Here is a 20,571-nt window from a genome sequence, read left to right as displayed (position 1 = left end):
GTATTTTGAGAGGCTTGAGTCTACATACACTAATTTGAAGTTTATTCCGCCAGTTATCGATCGGAACTGTTACACCCTGAGGTAGCAATAATGTGAAACGCTGGCGATCATTGGTATACCGGTTGTTTTTGTGAGATAAGTTGGCTTTTTCATCTATTGTTAATGCTTTAATTCTATTTTGCACCGCACAAAGCCAGTTTTGAAATATCAGGGGTGGTTTAGCCTGAGGTTTAGCCTGAACACCTTAAATCCCATCTGTGGATGGTGGAAGGGTTTGTTGTCTGAGGCTTTTTCCTCCCCTGATATGTTAGTCCTAGCCTGTGTACCTTGCACTGTCCTTGTGAAAGAGTGATTAAATGACATCCCTACATACATGCCATTCTAAATCCATCTTCAGCCGCTCAGTCTTTTGCTCAGCATCAGTCTATGAGATGTCTATAATTGCTCCAGTCATCTTTTCTATTATTTATATTTGTTAGGCACCTAGCCCCCCAATATTTGGATTCTAATACTTGGCAAAATAAAAAGTTTTCATACTTTGGTGAAAGCTCGGCTAAGAAGAAATTTGTCTTGCATATAAGGGAAAACAATCCAAAACTTAGTTGCTTGGGATTGGAAAGAAGAGTCAAGAATTAGTTTAAATTGAATACCTTTACTAGATGGAAATTCAAGTAAAAATGATGCCAAATGACAGTTTAGAAACAAGTAAAGAGAAAGAATGTGAAAAATATTCTAGAATGAAGCCTCAAAACATGTTAAACAGTTATACAAGCCACATTAAAAAAAACAAACAGGTTGAATTAGCAACCAATGAAACCTCCTCAGTAGTGGAGTAAATCTGTTATATTTCTTTGCTCTGAGAAATAAGTCTAGCAGCAGTATTCTGCAGTTACTGAAGTCAGTGCATCACCTTTATAGAGACTTCCAATTACAAAGCATTGCAATAGTCAATATGAGAACATGAGAGAAGAATAACCATACTGGGTCAGATCAATTGGCCATCTAGCCTAGTATCCTGTTTCCAACAGTAACCAATCCAGGTCACAAGTTCCCGACAGAAATCCAAATAGTAACAACATTCCATGCTACTAACCTCAGGGACCTGCTTCCCCCCATGTCTGTCTCAATATCAAGCTATGGACTTTTCCTCCTGGAACTTGTCCAAATCTTTTTTTTAAAGCTAGTTATGCTAAATGTTCCAAAGCAACAAGTTTCAGAGCTTAACTATTATTTGAGTGAAAAAATATTTCCTCCTACTTGTTTTAGAAGTATTTCTATGTAATTTCATTGAGTGTGTCTTGGTCATTGTACTTTTTTTGAAATAGTGAAAAATCGATTCACTTTCACCCATTCTATATCACTCAGGACTTTTTAGACTTCAGTAATATCCTCCCTTAGTTGTCTCTTTTCAAAAACTGAAAAGCTCTAACCTTTCCTCATACAAGAGACAAAGAGGGAAAAATGCTTGAGTACCTGATTGTAAAAACCGCTTAGATAACCTTGATAGGCGGTATATAAAATCCTAATAAAACTTGGTAAAACTTAGGAGTTTATCTCCTTTTATCATTTTAGTTGCTCTTCTTTGAACCTTTTCTAATTTTGCTGTATCTTTTGAGATTCGGTGACCAGAACTGAACATAAAACTCAAAGTGAGGTTGCACCATGAAGCAATGCAGAAGCATTATAATATTCTTGGTCTTATTTACCATCTTTTTCCTAATAATTCTTAGCATTCTCTTTGCTTTTTTGGCCACCACCACACACTAGACAGAAGATTTCAACATAGTGCCTACAATGATACCTAGATCTTTTTCTTGGGTGCTGGCTCCTAAAGTCAGGTATGAAAAATTGCAGGTCATATATGCAATTGCAGGTCATGTATGAAAAATTGCAGAAAGGTAAGTAGGAAATTGCAATTGCAGGTATGCAATTGGTCAGGTGTGCAATTGACCTGAAATTGCAGGTCAGGTATGCAATTGTAGGTACCTCCCTTAGGACTCCTAGCATCAGGTAACTATGATTTGGATTATTCTTTCCAATGTGCATCACTTTGAATTTGTCCACATTAAATTTCATATGCCTAAGGGATGTCCAGTCTTCCAATTTACTAAGACCTTCCTGCAATTTTTCACAGTCCATATGTGTTTTGACAACTTTGAGAATAGTTTTGTGTCATCTGCAAATTTAATTATCTCACTTGTCATTTCAATTTTCAGATCATTTATAAATATGTTAAATCTCGATGTAGTACAAATGCCCTGGTAAGATCAGTAATTGAACTGACAGTCTTTGAAATGAGCTTCAAAAAATAAGATCTAATAAGTTACAAATGCCTTAATTTAAGAAATTCATTTCCAAGCAATTTTTTCACTTGTGAATCCATTATAAGAGCAGAGTTTAAAATGACCCCTAAAACCTTAGATGTTCTATCAACTGACATTCTTATTGCTGAGGGGAAAGACAACTCTGCATGTATTGCTTCTGGATTGATACTGAACCAGAGAATCATAGTTTTTTAATGTATTGATCTTCAAATAATTTTGAATGGTCCATTGTTCAGTAATGTGTAAGTTGTCTGTGTTGATACAAATTTTCTGAATAGGAACCAAAATAAGTAAACATAATACGATCTAACTGAAATAAATTCTCGAAACTACCGTATTTTCGCGGATATAACGCGCGCGTTATACGTGATTTTACGTACCGCGCATACCCCTCGCGCGTTATATGCCTGAGCGCGGTATACAAAAGTTTTTAAACATAGTTCCCACCCCGCCCGACGCCCGATTCACCCCCCCAGCAGGACCGCTCGCACCCCCACCCCGAACGACCGCTCGCACGCGCTCCCACCCGCACCCGCATCCACGATCGGAGCAAGAGGGAGCCCAAGCCCTCTTGCCCGGCCGACTCCCCGACGTCCGATACATCCCCCCCCCGGCAGGACCACTCGCACCCTCACCCCGAAGGACCGCCGACTCCCCAACAATATCGGGCCAGGAGGGAGCCCAAACCCTCCTGGCCACGGCGACCCCCTAACCCCACCCCGCACTACATTACGGGCAGGAGGGATCCCAGGCCCTCCTGCCCTCGACGCAAACCCCCTCCCCCCAACGACCGCCCCCCCCAAGAACCTCCGCCCGTCCCCCAGCCGACCCGCGACCCCCCTGGCCGACCCCCACGACACCCCCACCCGCCTTCCCCGTACTTTGTGTAGTTGGGCCAGAAGGGAGCCCAAACCCTCCTGGCCACGGCGACCCCCTAACCCCACCCCGCACTACATTACGGGCAGGAGGGATCCCAGGCCCTCCTGCCCTCGACGCAAACCCCCCTCCCTCCAACGACCGCCCCCCCCCCAAGAACCTCCGACCGCCCCCCCAGCCGACCCGCGACCCCCCTGGCCGACCCCCCCACCCCCTTCCCCGTACCTTTGGAAGTTGGCCGGACAGACGGGAGCCAAACCCGCCTGTCCGGCAGGCAGCCAACGAAGGAATGAGGCCGGATTGGCCCATCCGTCCTAAAGCTCCGCCTACTGGTGGGGCCTAAGGCGCGTGGGCCAATCAGAATAGGCCCTGGAGCCTTAGGTCCCACCTGGGGGCGCGGCCTGAGGCACATGGGCCAAACCCGACCATGTGTCTCAGGCCGCGCCCCCAGGTGGGACCTAAGGCTCCAGGGCCTATTCTGATTGGCCCACGCGCCTTAGGCCCCACCAGTAGGCGGAGCTTTAGGACGGATGGGCCAATCCGGCCTCATTCCTTCGTTGGCTGCCTGCCGGACAGGCGGGTTTGGCTCCCGTCTGTCCGGCCAACTTCCAAAGGTACGGGGAAGGGGGGTGGGGGGGTCGGCCAGGGGGGTCGCGGGTCGGTCGGAGGTTCTTGGGGGGGGCGGTCGTTGGAGGGAGGGGGGTTTGCGTCGAGGGCAGGAGGGCCTGGGATCCCTCCTGCCCGTAATGTAGTGCGGGGTGGGGTTAGGGGGTCGCCGTGGCCAGGAGGGTTTGGGCTCCCTTCTGGCCCAACTACACAAAGTACGGGGAAGGCGGGAGGGGGTGTCGTGGGGGTCGGCCAGGGGGGTCGCGGGTCGGCTGGGGGACGGGCGGAGGTTCTTGGGGGGGGGCGGTCGTTGGGGGGAGGGGGTTTGCGTTGAGGGCAGGAGGGCCTGGGATCCCTCCTGCCCGTAATGTAGTGCGGGGTGGGGTTAGGGGGTCGCCGTGGCCAGGAGGATTTGGGCTCCCTCCTGGCCCAATATTGTCGGGGAGTCGGCGGTCCTTCGGGGTGGGGGTGCGAGTGGTCCTGCCGAGGGGGGAGAAGAATCGGACGTCGAGGGGGGGCATCAGGCTTTCAGGATGGGGACAGGACTTCAAGGGGGGACAGGCAGACCTTCAAGGGGGGACAGGACTTCAAGGGGGACAGGCACGGAGAGGCGGGGCAGTGCACCGAAAGTCAGGGCGGGTGAACGGTGAGTCGGGGCAACCAGAGGAGAGTCGGGGCAGTGCACCGAAAGTCAGGGTGAGTCGGGGCAACCAGATGAGAGTCGGGGAGGGCGAAAGGAGAGTCGGGGTGGCCAGAGGAGAGTCGAGGAGAGCGAAAGGAGAGTCGGGGTGGCCAGAGGAGAGTCGGGCAGCATGCGCGTTATATGCCTGAGCGCGGTATAGAAAAGTTTATGTACATATCATCGTGATTTCTGCGCGCTATACCCCTGTGCGCGTTTTACAATGGTGCGCGTTATATCCGCGAAAATACGGTAATTCAAAATGGCTCCATTAATACTAATCTCTCTCTCTTTAGTCAGTAATACAGAGTGATTTACTGAGTCAAATGCAGTGGCTTTGTCAAACTGCAGTAAAATCATTTCACCTCCTTGACTTAAGATCTTTTTTAACTTTGGAGAATACATCATCTATGTAACGCATCCAGTGTGTCACAAATTGTTGAAAGGGAGAGTTCTTAATCCATTTTTGTTCAAAATTAGACATGAACAAATTAGCCACTGAAGGTACCATTGTTGCACCCATGGCAATACCTTATATCTGTTTATAAAACTTTTTTTTCAAATAAAAAGAAGTTTTCACACAAGGCACACCGGGCAAGTTTAATCAAAAAGTCAGTTGGTACTCTGACAGGGGCTTCTACTGGCCATAGCTTGGAAACTATTTATCTTAGCCAAAAATTCCTCATGAGCTACTGGATCTTCAAAGTTCCATTTGGTGGTGGTATATCAAAGTAAGGAGCCCATAACTTGTATTAAATTTCTGTAAATTTGGATGCATTGTTAAAAGCTTTGTCTTCCACATAGCTTTATGTAGAAACTGTCAGCAGTAGTTGTCCTTTGTGAATAGGAGCTGCAGGTCAGCATTATGTAGTTACTGTACCGTAAAACACTTGAGCTTTCTATAAAAAAAAGTCAGTACTGCTTAATTGCAAATATATTAGGTAGGCATGTTATGTTAATCAGGTTTTCTATTCTGCCTTTACCTATTCAGTTCATGGTCAGAATAAATTACAAGAGAGTGGGTCATTTACCCAGAAAGTTACAATTGACAGTTTGACACAGACATTCAATAGAGTTGATAGTAAAGGTAGATCAATGCAGTTAGGACATAGTTAGAAGTTCAAGCAGGTCATCCATTGGCTCATGTCTTGGGAAACACCGTGAAAAGTGGGCGTACCTATGTCCCAAAATACTAAAAAAAAAGAAAAATAATTCCTGCAGGATGGTTTGTTGAAGGCTATAATGGCCGTCACATAGTGTCAACAATGTTTATCCCTTCCTGTTTTTAAACCCAATTGTAATGCTAAAACATCCAATAAAGAAATGTTAGAAGTAACAATAATAAATCCTTTGGAAAACTGCATGCTACCAATTCTAGGGCAAGCATTGGCTTCCCCCATGTTTGTCTCAATAGCAGACTATAGACTTTTCCTCCAGGAACTTGTCCAAACCTTTTTTAAACATATCTGTGTTAACTGCTGTTACCACATGCTCTGGCAATGCATTCCAGAGCTTAAATATTTCCTCCTATTGGTTTTAAAAGTACCGTGTTTCCCCGAAAATAAGATGGTGTCTTATATTAATCTTTAGTCCAAAAAACACACTAGGGCTTATTTTGGGGGGATGTCTTATTTTTTTCATGTACAATGATCTCTTCTCCACTCTAATTCTTCCTCTTTCCTTTCTCTCCCCCACTTGTACAGCATCTTTCTCCCCTCTCAACCATCCCCTTGTGCCTTCCCTCTGGAGCATCTTTCTATCCCTCCCTCCCATCTCCTTGTGCAGCAGAACACTTGCACAGCATCTTTCTATCCCTCCCATCCACCACGTGCAGCAGAACCACGCCGATCGCCGACCCTCTCACCGCAAGACCAACATACCTCCCTCCAAACAGCAGCATCAGCAGCACTCTAAACAGGCTGCTTCGTGGCCTTCTCCCACTGAGGCCTTCCCTGTGCCGTGTTGTTGATGACATCATTAGTGACGTGGCAGAGGGTAGACCCAGTGAGAGAAGACAGCGAAGCAGCCTGTTTAAAGTGCTTTCGACATTGCTGTTTGGAGAGAGGTATGTTGGCGTGGTTCAGATGGGAGGGAGAGATGGAAAGATGCTGCGCAGGGGGATGGGTAGGAGGTCAGCGGGGTTCAACTGCATGGTGGGGGGGAGGGGGGAAGTGCTGCTGCTGACGAATCCAGGGATGGAGTCGGGAGCGATAGGGACATTTGGGAGGGGCAATCTAACTAGGGCTTATTTTTGGGGTAGGGCTTATATTAACATCTACCTAGAAAATCATGGTAGGGCTTATTTTCAGGGTAGGTCTTATTTTTGGGGAAACATGGTATTTCCCTGTAACTTACTACTTATCATTTCTATAGTGCTATTAGACATACGCAGTGCTGTACATTAAATATTCAAGAGATAGTCCCTGCTTAGTAGAGCTTACAATCTAAGTAGACAAATGAGAACAGTAGAGGGTTAATGAGTTTCTCAGAGAGGGAATGATAAAACAGGCATGGGTGCTTTACAAGTGAGGAGTTAAAACAATCTAAAAAAAAAAAAAAAAAAAAAAAGGGCTTTTAACCTAGATTTGAATACTACCAGAGATGGAGCTTAGCGTATGGACTTAGGCAGTCTGTTCCAGATGTAAGGTGCAGCAAGAGAGAAGGGATGTAGCCTGGAATTGTCAGTAGAGGAGAAGGTTACAGATAGGAGCGATCCGATGAGCAGAGTTCCTGAGGAGAAGTATAGGGAGAGATAAGAGAGGAGAGTGTCCTCTAGCCCAGTGGTTCCCAACCCTGTCCTGGAGGACCACTAGGCCAATCGGGTTTTCAGGCTAGCCCTAATGAATATGCATGGACCAGATTTGCATGCCTGCCACTTCCATTATATGCAAATCTCTCTCATGCATATTCATTAGGGTTAGCCTGAAAACCCGATTGGCCTGGTGGTCCTCCAGGACAGGGTTGGGAACCACTGCTCTAGCCTTTATAATTTTTGATGGAGTGAAAGATTAATTCACTTGTACCCATTCTAATCTCATTAGAGGGAGAGTTGCTGGATTTCGAATGGAGAGGAGAGGGGAAGACGTGTTGGACCGGGAAAAGTGGAAGAGAGAGGCAGACAGACCAGCGTGGGGTGGGAGACGAGAACGATGCTCAATCCTGTAGCATTTGAACAATGGTTCTTGGCATATGAGTACCCGCCCCTTGCCCTTCCACTAATCCCAACTATACCCCAAGTATTCACACACCATTGTATGCTTAGAACATAATTAAATCATGTGGCATTTGGCAATTGGACCCCTGAAGAAGGCGTGCAGAGCCGAAATACGGACCGTGTTGGGTCCATACCACAATTCATTGATGTGTGATATTGTTTTAACAGTATGGATTGATATCGTTTGAATTGCACCATTTGAAGTCTTTGTGAAGATTTATCATAATAAACTCTGACATCAAGTATCTTGTATCCACAACTTCACATTTTGCTTTTGGTAAACACTACACTGTAAATACCCACTTAACTTATAATACATTTTTGCAAGTTGGATGAGATTCACACTTAGATGTAACTTATAGAATGCTGTAAGGTATGTGTGTATGGCTGGGGTAAGTGCTTGCACCTAATTTTTAAACATGGATATATTTGATTAGGCTTGTATTCTATAAAGGAAAGTTGGTGCTTGTATTACTTTAGAAATTAGGCTTCTACCAAATGATATCTGGCTGCTTAATTATAGGAACCTTTTATATAGAATTGCTCTCTTATTGATTAGTAGGATAAAGTTGTAGTAATTTTTTCATATTTGTTTGTTAACATATTCAGTGATGAGATGAAAAATAATTTGCTTTCATTCGGCTTATAACACACATTTGCTGCTTTTATAAAACAAAGTTTAAAGTAGGGGTCATACACTCTGATTCTTGAAGGCTGGATTTTCAGGATATGCCAAGGAGATAATTTTGTTAAAACTGTCTTTTATACACATAGGAAAGCTTTTCTTTTTCTAAAAAAATAAATTTACTCAGAGATTTACACACACAAAAGGATGTGTGGTACCAAGAAAGCACATACTGAATATGCTCAAATATAAGCTGAGTAAACAGTTTTTCTTAAAAAAAAAATGAGGGGGGGATGTCTGTCAACTTAAGTATAAGCTGGAGTGATTTATATTCAAGTATACCATAATTCATCTTCACTTGTAGTATCCTGCATTTCTCCCTTTCCCCTTCGTGTGCACCATTTTTGCTCTCTTCCCACCACATCCTTCCTGCCCTCCTAGGAGTTCAGGGCATTTTAATTTTCTTCCCTTTCGTCATTCCCATCCGTACTCAGGTTCTTCCTCAGGACAGTGGTCCTCTTCATCTGCCATACCACGGGTCCATGGGTCTAGCTATCAGCAACAAGACGGCCATCGGCTTCCACTAGGAAATAGTTCTGATGCCAGACTGCCATCTCCTCCGCCCATCTGGGGGAGGTTATTGGCCTTTCTGGTGGAATGGGAGACCATTACCTCCGACTGCTGGGTTCTGGAGATCCTCCGATATGGCCATAAATTAGAGTTTTTCTGTCCTCTGCCAAGTATTTTCTGGTTTCCCCTGCAGGTGGTCCCAAGAAGGTGGCTTGGGTGCAGGCCACAGTCTTTTGGATCTTGCGGCAATCAAACCCGTTCCAGAGCGAGACTTGGGACCTGGGAGATACTCGATTTACTTCATCATTCAAATGAAAGGATCCAACGACTGGAGGCCAGTTCTTGACCTCAAGACGGTCAATGCAGTGCTGAAAGTGTCCTACTTCTGCATTGAAACTGCGATCAATAATAGCATTGGTGGGCACGGGGGGGAGTTTCTAGCCTCCATAGATCTGATGGAGGTGTATCTCCACATTCTTATTATTTATTTTCTTGACCATCGGAAGTATCTGCGATTCTATGTCTTGGGGTAAGAACATAAGAATTGCCGCTGCTGGGTCAGACCAGAGGTCCATCGTGCCCAGCAGTCCACTCTCGTGGCGGCCCCCAGGTCAAAGACCAGTGCTCTAAATGAGTCCAGCCTCACCTGCGTACGTTCCAGTTTAGCAGGAACTTGTCCAACTTTGTGTTGAATCCCTGGAGGGTGTTTTCCCTTATAACAGACTCAAGAAGAGCGTTCCAGTTTTCCACCACTCTCTGGGTGAAGAAGAACTTCCTTACGTTTACGGAATCTATCCCCTTTCAACTTTAGAGAGTACCCTCTCGTTCTCCCTATCTTGGAGAGGGTGAACAATCTGTCTTTATCTGCTAAGTCTATTCCCTTCAGTATTTTGAATGTTTCAATCATGTCCCCTCTCCGTCTCCTCTTTTCAAGGGAGAAGAGGTCCAGTTTCTCCAATCTCACTGTACGGCAACTCCTCCAGCCCCTTAACCATTTTAGTGCTCTTCTCTGGATCCTTTCGAGTAGTACCGTGTCCTTCATGTATGGCGACCAGTGCTAGACACAGTACTCTAGGTGAGGGCGCACACTGATCTGGTACAGCGGCATGATAACCTTCTCCAATCTATTTGTGATCCCCTTCTTTATCATTCCTAGCATTCTGTTCGCCCTTTTCGTCGCCACTGCGGATAGCTTCATCAACCCTTCCCTTTGGTTTGGTGATGGCGCCCTGGACTTCACCACAGTGATAGTGGCCTATCTTCGCTCCCTGGGTGTCCTGGTTTGCCTGTATCTGGACTTCTGGTTGATCAGAGCTTCCTCACTGTTAAAGGGGTTTCTGGCTCTCCGGCAGGTGGTGCAATTGTTGCAACGTCTGAGCTGGGTGATCATTTTAGGATGAGTCACCTTGAATCCGCCTAGAACTTGGAATACCTGGGAGTTCACTCTCACATAGGTCAGAACGCTGTGTTTCTACCCATGTCCCGTCAGGAGAAGCTACAACAGGTTGTCAGAGGCCTTCTGGCCACTCTGTTCCTGGTAGTGTGGCAGTATCTCCTGGTTCTGGGGACCATGATAACAATAATCGAGGTGGTCACATGGGCCTGAGTCCATCTGTGTCTGCTGCAGGAGGCTCTGCTTTCACACTGGAATCCACAGTGGGACTTGTTACAAGCACCCTTGCCCTGGTCGATGGTGATGTGCGTCTAGCCTGGTGGTTGCGTTCCCTCTCACTGTCCAAGGGCCTTCTGCTCTGGATCTTGGATTGGGTGATCCTGTTGACGGATGCGAGTCTCAAGGACTGGGGAGCAATGTGAATGTCTGTTCCGGTGCAAGGCCGATGGGTGACCTCAGAATGCAAATGTTTGATCAATCGCCTGGAACTGCGGACGATTCAGTTGGCCATTCTCCAGTTATAAGGTCATCTCCATCATCGAGCCGTACATGGTGGCTTTAGTCCATCGTAAGGGGGACACAAAGGGTCCCTCTCTGAGTGTGGAGGTTTGGCTGTCTTTTGGTGGGCAGAAAGACACCTTGTGGTGCACATGGCAGGTGTGGATGATGTTCTGGCTGTCTTTCACAGTCGTTAGACATTGGTCCCCGGAGAGTGGTCTCTCTCTTGCAGAGCATTTGCTTGCATAGTGCATCAGTGGGGTTTCATTGTTTGATCTCATGGCGACTGCAGCAAACAAGAAGGCCAATCAGTTCTACAGTTGTCGTTGAGAGGCCGGCAGCGCAGGCCTGGATGCTCTGGTTCAGCCCTGGTCCTGGGAGGGTCTTCTTTATGTCTTCCCTCCGTGGCCCATGGTATGGCGTCTGTTGAGATGGCTAACAATCCACGAGGGGCCGGGGATCCTGGTGTCTTCTAATTAGCTGAAGCGGCCGAGGTATGCCAACCTGGTTCAGCTCCAGCAGGGGCAGGGGAGGGCTCCAGTTGCCTTATCTCTTTTGCCTCCTCATGCAGGGGCCAATTGCTATGCAGAATGCGAACTGCTTTGATATTCATGAGTGGCTCTTGGGCATGCGACCTTGATGGGCTGGGGCTCTTCGGTGTTTCATTGTAATTGGAAGTCTATGGGGCGACCTATGCAAAGACTTGGAGGTGTTACCAAGCTTGTTGTATCCTCAAACCGGAGGACCTTTCTCTTCATTCGATTCCTCGGGTCTTGGAATTTCTACAAGATTGCCTGAAGCAGGGTCTTGCTGTGGCTTTGCTCTGGGTTCAGCTTGCTGGTCTTTCATATATGGACCCTCCTACACGGAGGGGTTTCTTGGCTATACCTCCAGATGTGGTCCAGTTTCTAAGGGGTATGTTATGAGTACGGCCTCCCTGGCGCCTTCCCTGTCCACCATGGAACCTAAATCTGGTTTTATGATCTCTTGCTCTTCCGCCATATGAGCCTTTAGAGCAGGCATCTTTGATGGATCTCATGGCCAGACAGTCTTCCTTGTGGCTATCACTTTAGCCTGGAGAGTTTCGGAGCTTCAGGCTCTTTCCTGTAGCGATCCCTTTATGCATATTATAGATTCCATGGTGATGCTGTGTACTGTTTCTTCCTTTCTTCTAAAAATGGTTTCCACCTTCCATGTGAATCAGAAAGTTTGGCTTCCTGCGTTTGCTTCCTTTGGTTTGAAGAATCAGGATTGGGTGCTGCGATCTCTAGATGTGCGCAGGCTTTTGTTGGGGTATTTAGAAGTTACCAACGAGTTTCATTTCTCTGACCACCTGTTTGTTCTGGTGGGTCCTGTCTGCAAAGGTAGGCCAGCCTTTAAGGCTATCATTGCCAGGTGGATTTGCTTGGCCATTTCAGTGGCTTATGTGGCGGCTGGGAAGAAGCCCCCCATAGGGGTGCAGGCTCATTTGACCAGAGGATTGTCCTGGTCAGTTCCTTGTTGGTGCAACTTATGTCAACACCCACCCGTTCGGGACAACCACCTTCATCTCTCAAATTCAGGCCTCAAGACCAACTCGGTTTGAGTACATCTCTCAGGGCCATCAGGGCGTTTCATACTCCCTTGGACAATAAACCTATCTCTGTTCACCACTTGCTATCCAAATTCATAAAAGGACTTCATTAACACTAAACTATCTATCAGGCCTCCACCTGTGACCTGGGATCTCAATGTCATGCTATCTGCTCTTATAAAGTCTCCTTTCGAGCCACTCTCAACCTGCTCTTTCAAATTTCTCAATTGGAAGGTTGTTTTCCTCGTAGCCCTCACATCTGCCTGCTGGATGAGTGAGCTTCAAACCCTAGTATCAGATTTATCCTATTCAAGATTCTACAATGACAGAGTAGTCCTTTAGACTCATCCAAAATTCCTAGCTAAAGTTGTCTCAGAATTTCATCTTAACCAATCAATAGTTCTATTTGTCGTCTTTCCCAAACCACATTCCCATCCAGATGAGGCATCACTGCATACATTAGACTGCATACTTGCTCCAACATTATAGCTGGATTGGACAAAACCTCATAGTAGATTCTGCTAGCTTTTGATCCTAACAGACTTGGAGTTTCAATTACTAAAAAAACCATCTCTACTTGGCTATCAGACTATATTTTCTCTGCAAAGCCATGTAACAGCCCATAGTGTCCCAAATATAAAACATCACATTATGCCTATGCAAAAAAGAAAAAAATTAAAACGTGCATGGGGAATAGGGAAAAAGACAAGGAGAAGTGAGGGGGAAAGAAGAAATTAGGGGAAAATGAAATAAATTAGGGGAATGGAGTATGGTATAGATGGGCTGAGGGAAGAGAGAGACTAGTTGAAGAAAAGTGCTAAAAATGGCTTGAATGGAGGGGAGTGAGAAAGTATGACAAGCTGTGAGGGGGAGGAGAGAGTGGCAGGACTCTAGCTTTTGATTTGTCCACATTACTTTGCCCTGCGCTTGACATTTAGAGCCAAGCTTGTCATTCACCACCCGTCTGTAACAAATAGGAAATATCTATGTGCCTTAATAGCATGTTTTGGTTTATCTATCATTAATGTTAACAATGTTCCTTGTTGTATTCCTTTTGTACACCGTCTAGAACTGCAAGGCATTGTGCGGTATACAAATAAAGACTTATGTTATGTACAGTACATTATTTTGGTTTTCCTTACGTTTTTTCCTTTGCTGGGTGAGGGAAAATTGTATGAGTTCAGCACCCCCAATCATATTTAAAAGTTGGCTCCTGTGATATCTTGTGTTGTCATTTTCCCCCCTAAAGTTTGATGTACCATTTTCCATACTAAATAAATCAAAATGGTATTCATATATTTTATGTAAGAATTACATAGCATAATCCCTCTCACATAACCCAGAAATCTCTATTTTTGTCTTTTAGTCTTCTGCCCCCTTGATCCAATCATCTTATTCCTAACATCCAGTTTCATAATATATTCCCACTTACTGAGATGGAATACATAAGTGTTTCTTGTAACCATCTTAAGACATTTGAAGTGAGGTGGAGATGAGGAATGTCCTAGTGGTAGAGCTGCTGCCCCAGAACCCTATTGTGGGATTGAATTCCAGCGCTGCTCCTTTTGATACTGAGCAAGTCACTTAATTCTCCATTACCCCAGGTACAAAATACCGTATTTTTTGTTCCATAAGACGCACCTGACCATAAGACGCATCCTAGACTTAGAGGAGGAAATAAAAAAAATTCTGAACCAAATTCTCCCTGCCAGGCTCTGTACCCTGTCCCCCCCTCTGGTGGTCTAGTTGTAGGCCGGGACAGGGCACAGAGCAGGCAGGCCTAGTGGCAGGCAGGCAGGCCTAGTGACAAGCAGGCAAGCTCCATACCCCCCACTTACTCCCCAGTACTTTAAATAATCCCCCATCCCCCCAGTACCTTAAATCATCCCCCCACGTACCCCCAGTACCTTTTTTAATCATCCCCCATACCTTTAATCATACCCTCCTTGTACCTTTTTAATCAAATCCCTCCCTCTACCTTTATCCCCCCTCTACCTTTAATCATAGCCCCCCTTTGTACCTTTTTTATTATGCCCCCCCCCCCCCCTTTGTACTGGTACCTTTTTTATTTTTTAAACCCGTACCTTTTAAAATTTTTCCTTCCCTCCCTTGACAGCTTCGTATTCTTTTGGGACAGCAGGTGCACGAGTCAGGAGCGCGGAGGTCAGGCGTGCACTTCACATCATAAACTCCATCCCTGAGTTTCTCCCAAGGCTTCCTCTCAAAGTCTGTCAGACATTTGAAAAATTTTATCAGGTTCCTTCTGCCCTTTTCCATTTCTAGCAAGCATATCAGTAACTTTTGCTCTCATTACAGACAAATGAATTTCACCTTTTTGATCATCTTTTTGTTATATTTCATAGCCCACTATTGCACGTTGGATCAAGGCCATAGTTTGTCGTGTTTTTCATGTTTGAATTTATATAATGTAAATGGAGGGGCATTTTCAAAACATACTTCTAAGTCTGATTTGGATGTATGTTACTAGACGCCCAAAGTCAGCAGTAAGAAAATGCCTATTTTCAAAAGGCAAACCACCATATATCTAGAAATAATAAAAAAAAAAATCTGGACGTCCAGGCCATTGGGATGCCCAGACTGCAGAGATGTCTATCTTTTTACCACATTTTCGACAAAAATTTTGTTCAAGTCCCAAATGCCGAGAACAAGACCATTTGGATTTGGGAGGGTCCAGTCCTGTAATGGACTGGTCACCCAGACATGACAACAGAGCAGTGGGGCACCTTAGAGGGTGCCAGATAAACATCTCACCAGAACGCCCATATAGGTTATGGTGAGCCCCTCAAAACACCCCCAAAACCCACTATATCCACCTGTCTACAAGCTGAATAGCCCTTATGGCTACAGGTGGCACCTATATTACATTACATTAGTGATTTCTATTCCGCCATTACCTTGCGGTTCAAGGCGGATTACATAAGAATTGTCATGATGTTATGACATATATAGGCGGATTACATAAGAATTGTCATGAAATTAGGTAATACATAATGGGTAATTTGAACATTTTAGATTTGATAAAGAGTAGATAGTATAGTAGGTGAAGCTTGGGATCTGGTCATGTTAAATAGGTTTTATGTATTTTTTTGAAGAGTAGGATTTTTGTTTCTTTTTTGAAGGTTTTATAGTCTGTGGTCAAAGATAGCAGATTGGTGCTTTGTCTGTCTAGTTTTGCTGCTCTGGTGGCCATTAGGTTGTCATATAGTTTTCTTTGTTTGACATTTTTGGTTGGCGGGTGTGTGAATAGTAAGTGGGTTCTCCTGTGTCTGGTTGAGATGGATTGAGCTAGTTGGTTGTTCCAGTAGTTTGGGCTGTTTCCATTTATAGCTTTAAATAGTAGGCAGTAGAATTTGAAGTATACTCTTGCTTGTATTGGGAGCCAGTGTAAGTTGTGGTATTCCTCTGTGATGTGGTCGTATTTTTTCAGCGAATAGATGAGTCTTAGGGCTGTATTTTGTATTGTTTGTAGTTGTTTGATCATGGTCGCTGGGCAGGGGAGATATAACAGTAGAGTAGGGTTTTGGTAGGCTCACATTTTCCACCATGAATGTAGTGGTTAGAGTGGGTTATGGGACTTGCTACTCCTCTTTATGGGTTCACTAGCTCATCCTCCAGGCTACTTATGACACCTATGTGCAGCTTTACTAGGTTTTCCTATACCAGGTGCTGATGTTCTGGAGACAGGTATGTACGTTTGTATTCTGATCTTTGTGGGTGTGAGGGAGTCTAAGAGCACTGGGGGAGTGTGGGGGTGTCTTACCTTGATGGGCATCTGATCAATTTGGGCACCTTTGAGGCACTTAGACCTTTCTAAACAGGTGTAGTTCCAAACATATAAGTTTCATTCAGGATGTCTTGCAAAATGTTTGATTATCACTGCAAGATGTCCATGTCTAACCCGCCCTTGAGACTGCCCAAAGCCTGCCCATAACACGCCTCCACTATGCCCATTTCGTACTCTGAACATACAGAGGCTGGAACACCTTGCTAGACTGTTTTGATTATCGGCACTAAGACATCCTGGCAATTAGGATGTCCAAGTGCCAATTTAGGCAGGTTTTTGGATGTCTGAATGCTTTGATTATGCCCCTCATGGATTGCCTTCTACCAGTAAGGCTCTGTAAATGTAACCCACACTATTTTATGGGTAAGACTTAAAGCAGCAGGCCAGGGATTTTGGTCTCTGCTTGCTTATCATAGATTGCTTAACTGTGAAAAGAAAGGACAGTCAAAGGTGCTATTACTAACTGATGAGGTTGTTATCTTTTAAATGCATATTACAATATTTTAGATTGATAAATATCTATAAATGTTGGAGGCTGAGTGTGATGTGTGTGTTTTCTGAATAAATGTAATTTTTACCTCTGGATTTTCTGTACAGTATTTCATGTTATCCAATTGACTCATTTGAGTTTAATACCTGGAACAAAAAATATGTCTTTGTGATTTGTAATGTATCACTTGCCATCTTTCAGAATATTGGGAAGAAGATGACATGTCAGGAATTCATCTCCAACCTTCAAGGTGTGAATGAAGGGAAAGATTTCCCCAAGGATCTGCTAAAGGTAAGTGGGTGAAATATAACCATATATTTAGTGTGCAATACTGGATGCTTTGCTTTTCATTTATTAATATCCTTGCAATTATTTTTTTGCAAATTAATATAATAAAAATAATAACTTTATTTTTATACCACAGTAGCTCATGGTTCAATGTATTTTGCAATGAGAAGAAAACTAAAACACAGTGTCTTTATATCAAAAATACATAATTCATAAGATCACTTTATGATAAGATAGACTAATCTGATTATACAAATTTATCAAACAAATTTTTAATGATCTTCTTAAAAGACTGATAAGAAGAAGTCAAGATCAAACCACCAAAGCTTTTTATTCCATTTTCCTGCCTGAAAAGATAGTCCTATCAAAAAATCTTTCATATATACAACCTTTTATTGATGGGAAGGAGAACAGAGATACTACATGTAGAGCGATTAGTTTCTGATAAATCAAAATGATTTATAATTTGGAGCAAGACCGAAAAATGTTTTATAACATAAACAAGCAGATTTGAAAATTATTGCCTCGACTGGAATCCAATGCAACTTTTGGTAATAAGGTGTCATGTGTTCTGATTTTTTCAAATTGAAAATTAAATGCAGTGTGGTGTTTTGAATAATTTGCATCCTCTTGATAATGCTACAATATTCTAATACTAGTGTTTAAGCCCGCTACATTAGCAGTTGCTAGAATAGATGTGTAGACTTAATAGATCACAAAATCTACTGAAAACATACTATGTGAGCATTAATATCCTTTGTACGGTTGATTTCCAGGCTTTAAACAGTTTTCTGAATGTTAAGTTGTTTGTTTGTTTTTCTTATGTTGTTGGACGCTGCGGGTCTCAAATTGTTTGCTTTCCCATTTTTCCAGCAGACCCCTGTACCACTCATACACCCATTTTTCTGAAGCAGCTCTGGCAGGGTCTGACGTAGGCTCCTTGTAGCGATATGGAAACCGCCACACACACACCGCCGCAGGCTCCTTAGTCAGGTGGAGGAAACAGCCACACGCAACCGTTGCAGATGCTAGAATAGATGTGTAGACTTTGGCATTTCTTAATTTCCTTCTTTCTTTCTGTATGTCTGTCTTTCTTTCTCTCTCCTGCCCCTTTTCTTTCTGTATGTCTTTCTGTCTCTCTCCCTGGCCCCCTATCTGTTTTGTCTGTCTGTCTTTATTCTATCTCTATCCTTGGTCGCTATCTGTCTGTCTATTTTTCTGTCTCTATTTCTCTCCTTGGCCACTGGCTGTCTTTATTTCTGTCTCTCTCCTTGGCCGCTGTCTGTCTTTTGTTATTTCTGTCTCCTTGGCTGTTGTCTGTCTGTCCTTTTTTTCTTTCTGTCTCTTTCCTTGGCCACTGTCTGTATGTCTTTTTTTTCTGTCTCTTTCTCTCCTTGGCTGCTGTCTGTTTGTCTTATTGTCTTTCTGTCTCTCTTCTTGGCCGCTGTCTGTCTTTTTTTATTTCTGTCTTCTTGGCCATTATCTGTCTGTTTGACTTTCTCTCTCTCTCTCTCTCTATCTCTCCTTGGCTCCTGTCTGTCTGTCTTTCTTTATTTTTGTCTCTCTCCTTGGCCACTTTCTGCTTGTTTGTCTTTGTTTCTGTCTCTCTCTCCTTGGCCGCTGTATGTGTCTGATGTCTTTTTTTCTGTCTGTCTCTCTATTCTTTCTATCTCTTTCCCTGGCACCCTGTCTTACTGTGTGTCCGTTTTTCTTTCTGTCTGTCTGTCTATCTCCCTGCCTTTCTGTTTCTTGTGCCCCTTCTCCCACCTACCTTTTTGTTTATAACATTGTATAGTTAGGGAAAAGTGTCCGACACAGGCTCGTTCTATAGATAGTGCAACTGCCGCACACAAACCGCCGCAAGCTCCAGTTGGAGGAAGTTGAGGAAAGCGTCGCATGCGCTGCAAACCACCACAATCTGCACCGGCGCATGCGTCGCATACTGTACTGTGTCGCTTGCTGTACTGCGTATGTCTGCCACAGAGCTACGGATCAGGGACGCAGGGATCATGAAGTGTGAACTGCACATGTGCGGTAAGAGTTTTATTATAGCAGATACTCAAAACTAATGATTGTACTATCAGTCTGAAGGACGAAAAATTAAGATTTTATAGTACGAAGCTTTCACAATGTGAAAAAACTTTTTTTAAAACTAAAGTGTCAAGTTGAGCATCAAAGGTTAAAGACTGATCTAAATATACTCCTAATATTTTGATAACAGAATTGATAGGATAATCAATTCCATTTAATATCAAAGAAGTTTCTTTAATTTTATTAGTTGGACTTGCCCAAAATTTTTTTGTTTTATAAGAGTTTAATTTTAATCTAAATTTCTTGGCCCATTGCTCAATGAGCACACTTACGGATGATATAAAATATTGTGTATCAGATGTTAAAGAGGCGATAGGAATTAGATTAGTTATATCATCTGCACAACTATATAATTTCAAACTTAATTTTTATAGTTTATTACCCAGAGATGCCAAATAAATATTAAAAAGAGAAGGAGAAAGTGGTGAACTCTGAGGGACTCCATATGCATTGCTCCAAACATCAGAATATTCTTCCTCACGAAGAATCAAGATCCAAGATGGCTGCTGCTAACTGGATGCGCTGAGCTGTTCGCACCAGGGTAGAAGAGGCCGGAGCGCTGCTGGCGCCTCGCGGCGTACCGGAGTGCCTACTCTCGGCAATATTGAAGAACTGCTGAGGCATATGCAGGAGATTTCGATGGCGTGAGATGGCAGCCTGCAGGGAGGCAAGCCCATAGCAGTTCCTCTTGAGCCAGATACAACACTCAGCCCCGACGTAAGGGTGCCACCCCGCAGTCTCAGGTTATCAGCTCTCCAAGGGGTGGGGAAACCCCGGAGCCCGTGGTGTTCTCTCCTCCTGAGGTAAGCATTGATCCAGCAGAGGGCTTAGAGGTTGAGGCTCTTGCTCAAGGAGCCCTAATGGAAGTTTCTGGGACAAATCCATCTTTGCGGAAAGGTATGACCAGAGAGCAAGTTCCCAAGAAACTCTACAGAACAGTGAGCACTTTACTACTACACAAGCTTTAATTTCCTTAGTTAAACTGCCTGAGGTAACCTTAGACTCCTTGTGGAATCTTATGACTAGCTTTGCGAAGACTATAAGCCCTAATTTTCAACATAATGAAGAGAAAATTAAGGAACATACTAAAGAGCTTAAGGAATTGAAAACGGATATGACTGTCTCTAAATCATCTATTCAGAAAATTGAACAGGAAATGTGTACATCTAAACAATTGCAAGAGACTTTAGTTAAGGACAATATTAATTTGAGGAAAAAAATTGAAATGCTTGAAAATAATTCTCGTAGTAATAATTTAAGGCTGATTAACTTCCCTAGGCTTGTAATAGTAACTCCTAGGGAAATGCTTAAGAGATATTTAGTGGAAATCTTAGAGGTTTCAGAAGAAACGTAACCACCATTGTCACGTATGTATTATTTACCTGAAAAAAATCTTAATCAAGAGCCAATGAATGTATCAGCATTATTAGAGACATCGGATATAGAGGTAGCACTGCCTGCCACACCGATAACTGTAGCTCTTCCGAAAGATAAAATATGGTTGTTAAAACTTTTCTTTAAAAATAGACAAAAAGTTTT

The 20,571-nt window shown here is 43.9% G+C and overlaps 1 protein-coding gene across 3 annotated transcripts in view; it reads left to right on the top strand.

Annotated features, from left to right (window-relative positions):
- PSD3 (pleckstrin and Sec7 domain containing 3) overlaps nt 1-20,571 on the top strand; it is an 811,466-nt gene that overhangs the window by 413,176 nt on the left and 377,719 nt on the right. For all 3 annotated transcript variants that reach the window (XM_033915196.1, XM_033915210.1, XM_033915202.1), the window contains one exon: nt 16,855-16,944. In XM_033915196.1, coding sequence (XP_033771087.1) covers nt 16,855-16,944 — 90 coding nt within the window. The remainder of the gene's footprint in view (nt 1-16,854; nt 16,945-20,571) is intronic.

The sequence above is a fragment of the Geotrypetes seraphini genome, chromosome 1 (assembly GCF_902459505.1).
Source record: "Geotrypetes seraphini chromosome 1, aGeoSer1.1, whole genome shotgun sequence".
Classification (NCBI taxonomy): Eukaryota; Metazoa; Chordata; class Amphibia; order Gymnophiona; family Dermophiidae; genus Geotrypetes; species Geotrypetes seraphini.
This window is presented reverse-complemented; position numbering and strand designations above follow the sequence as displayed.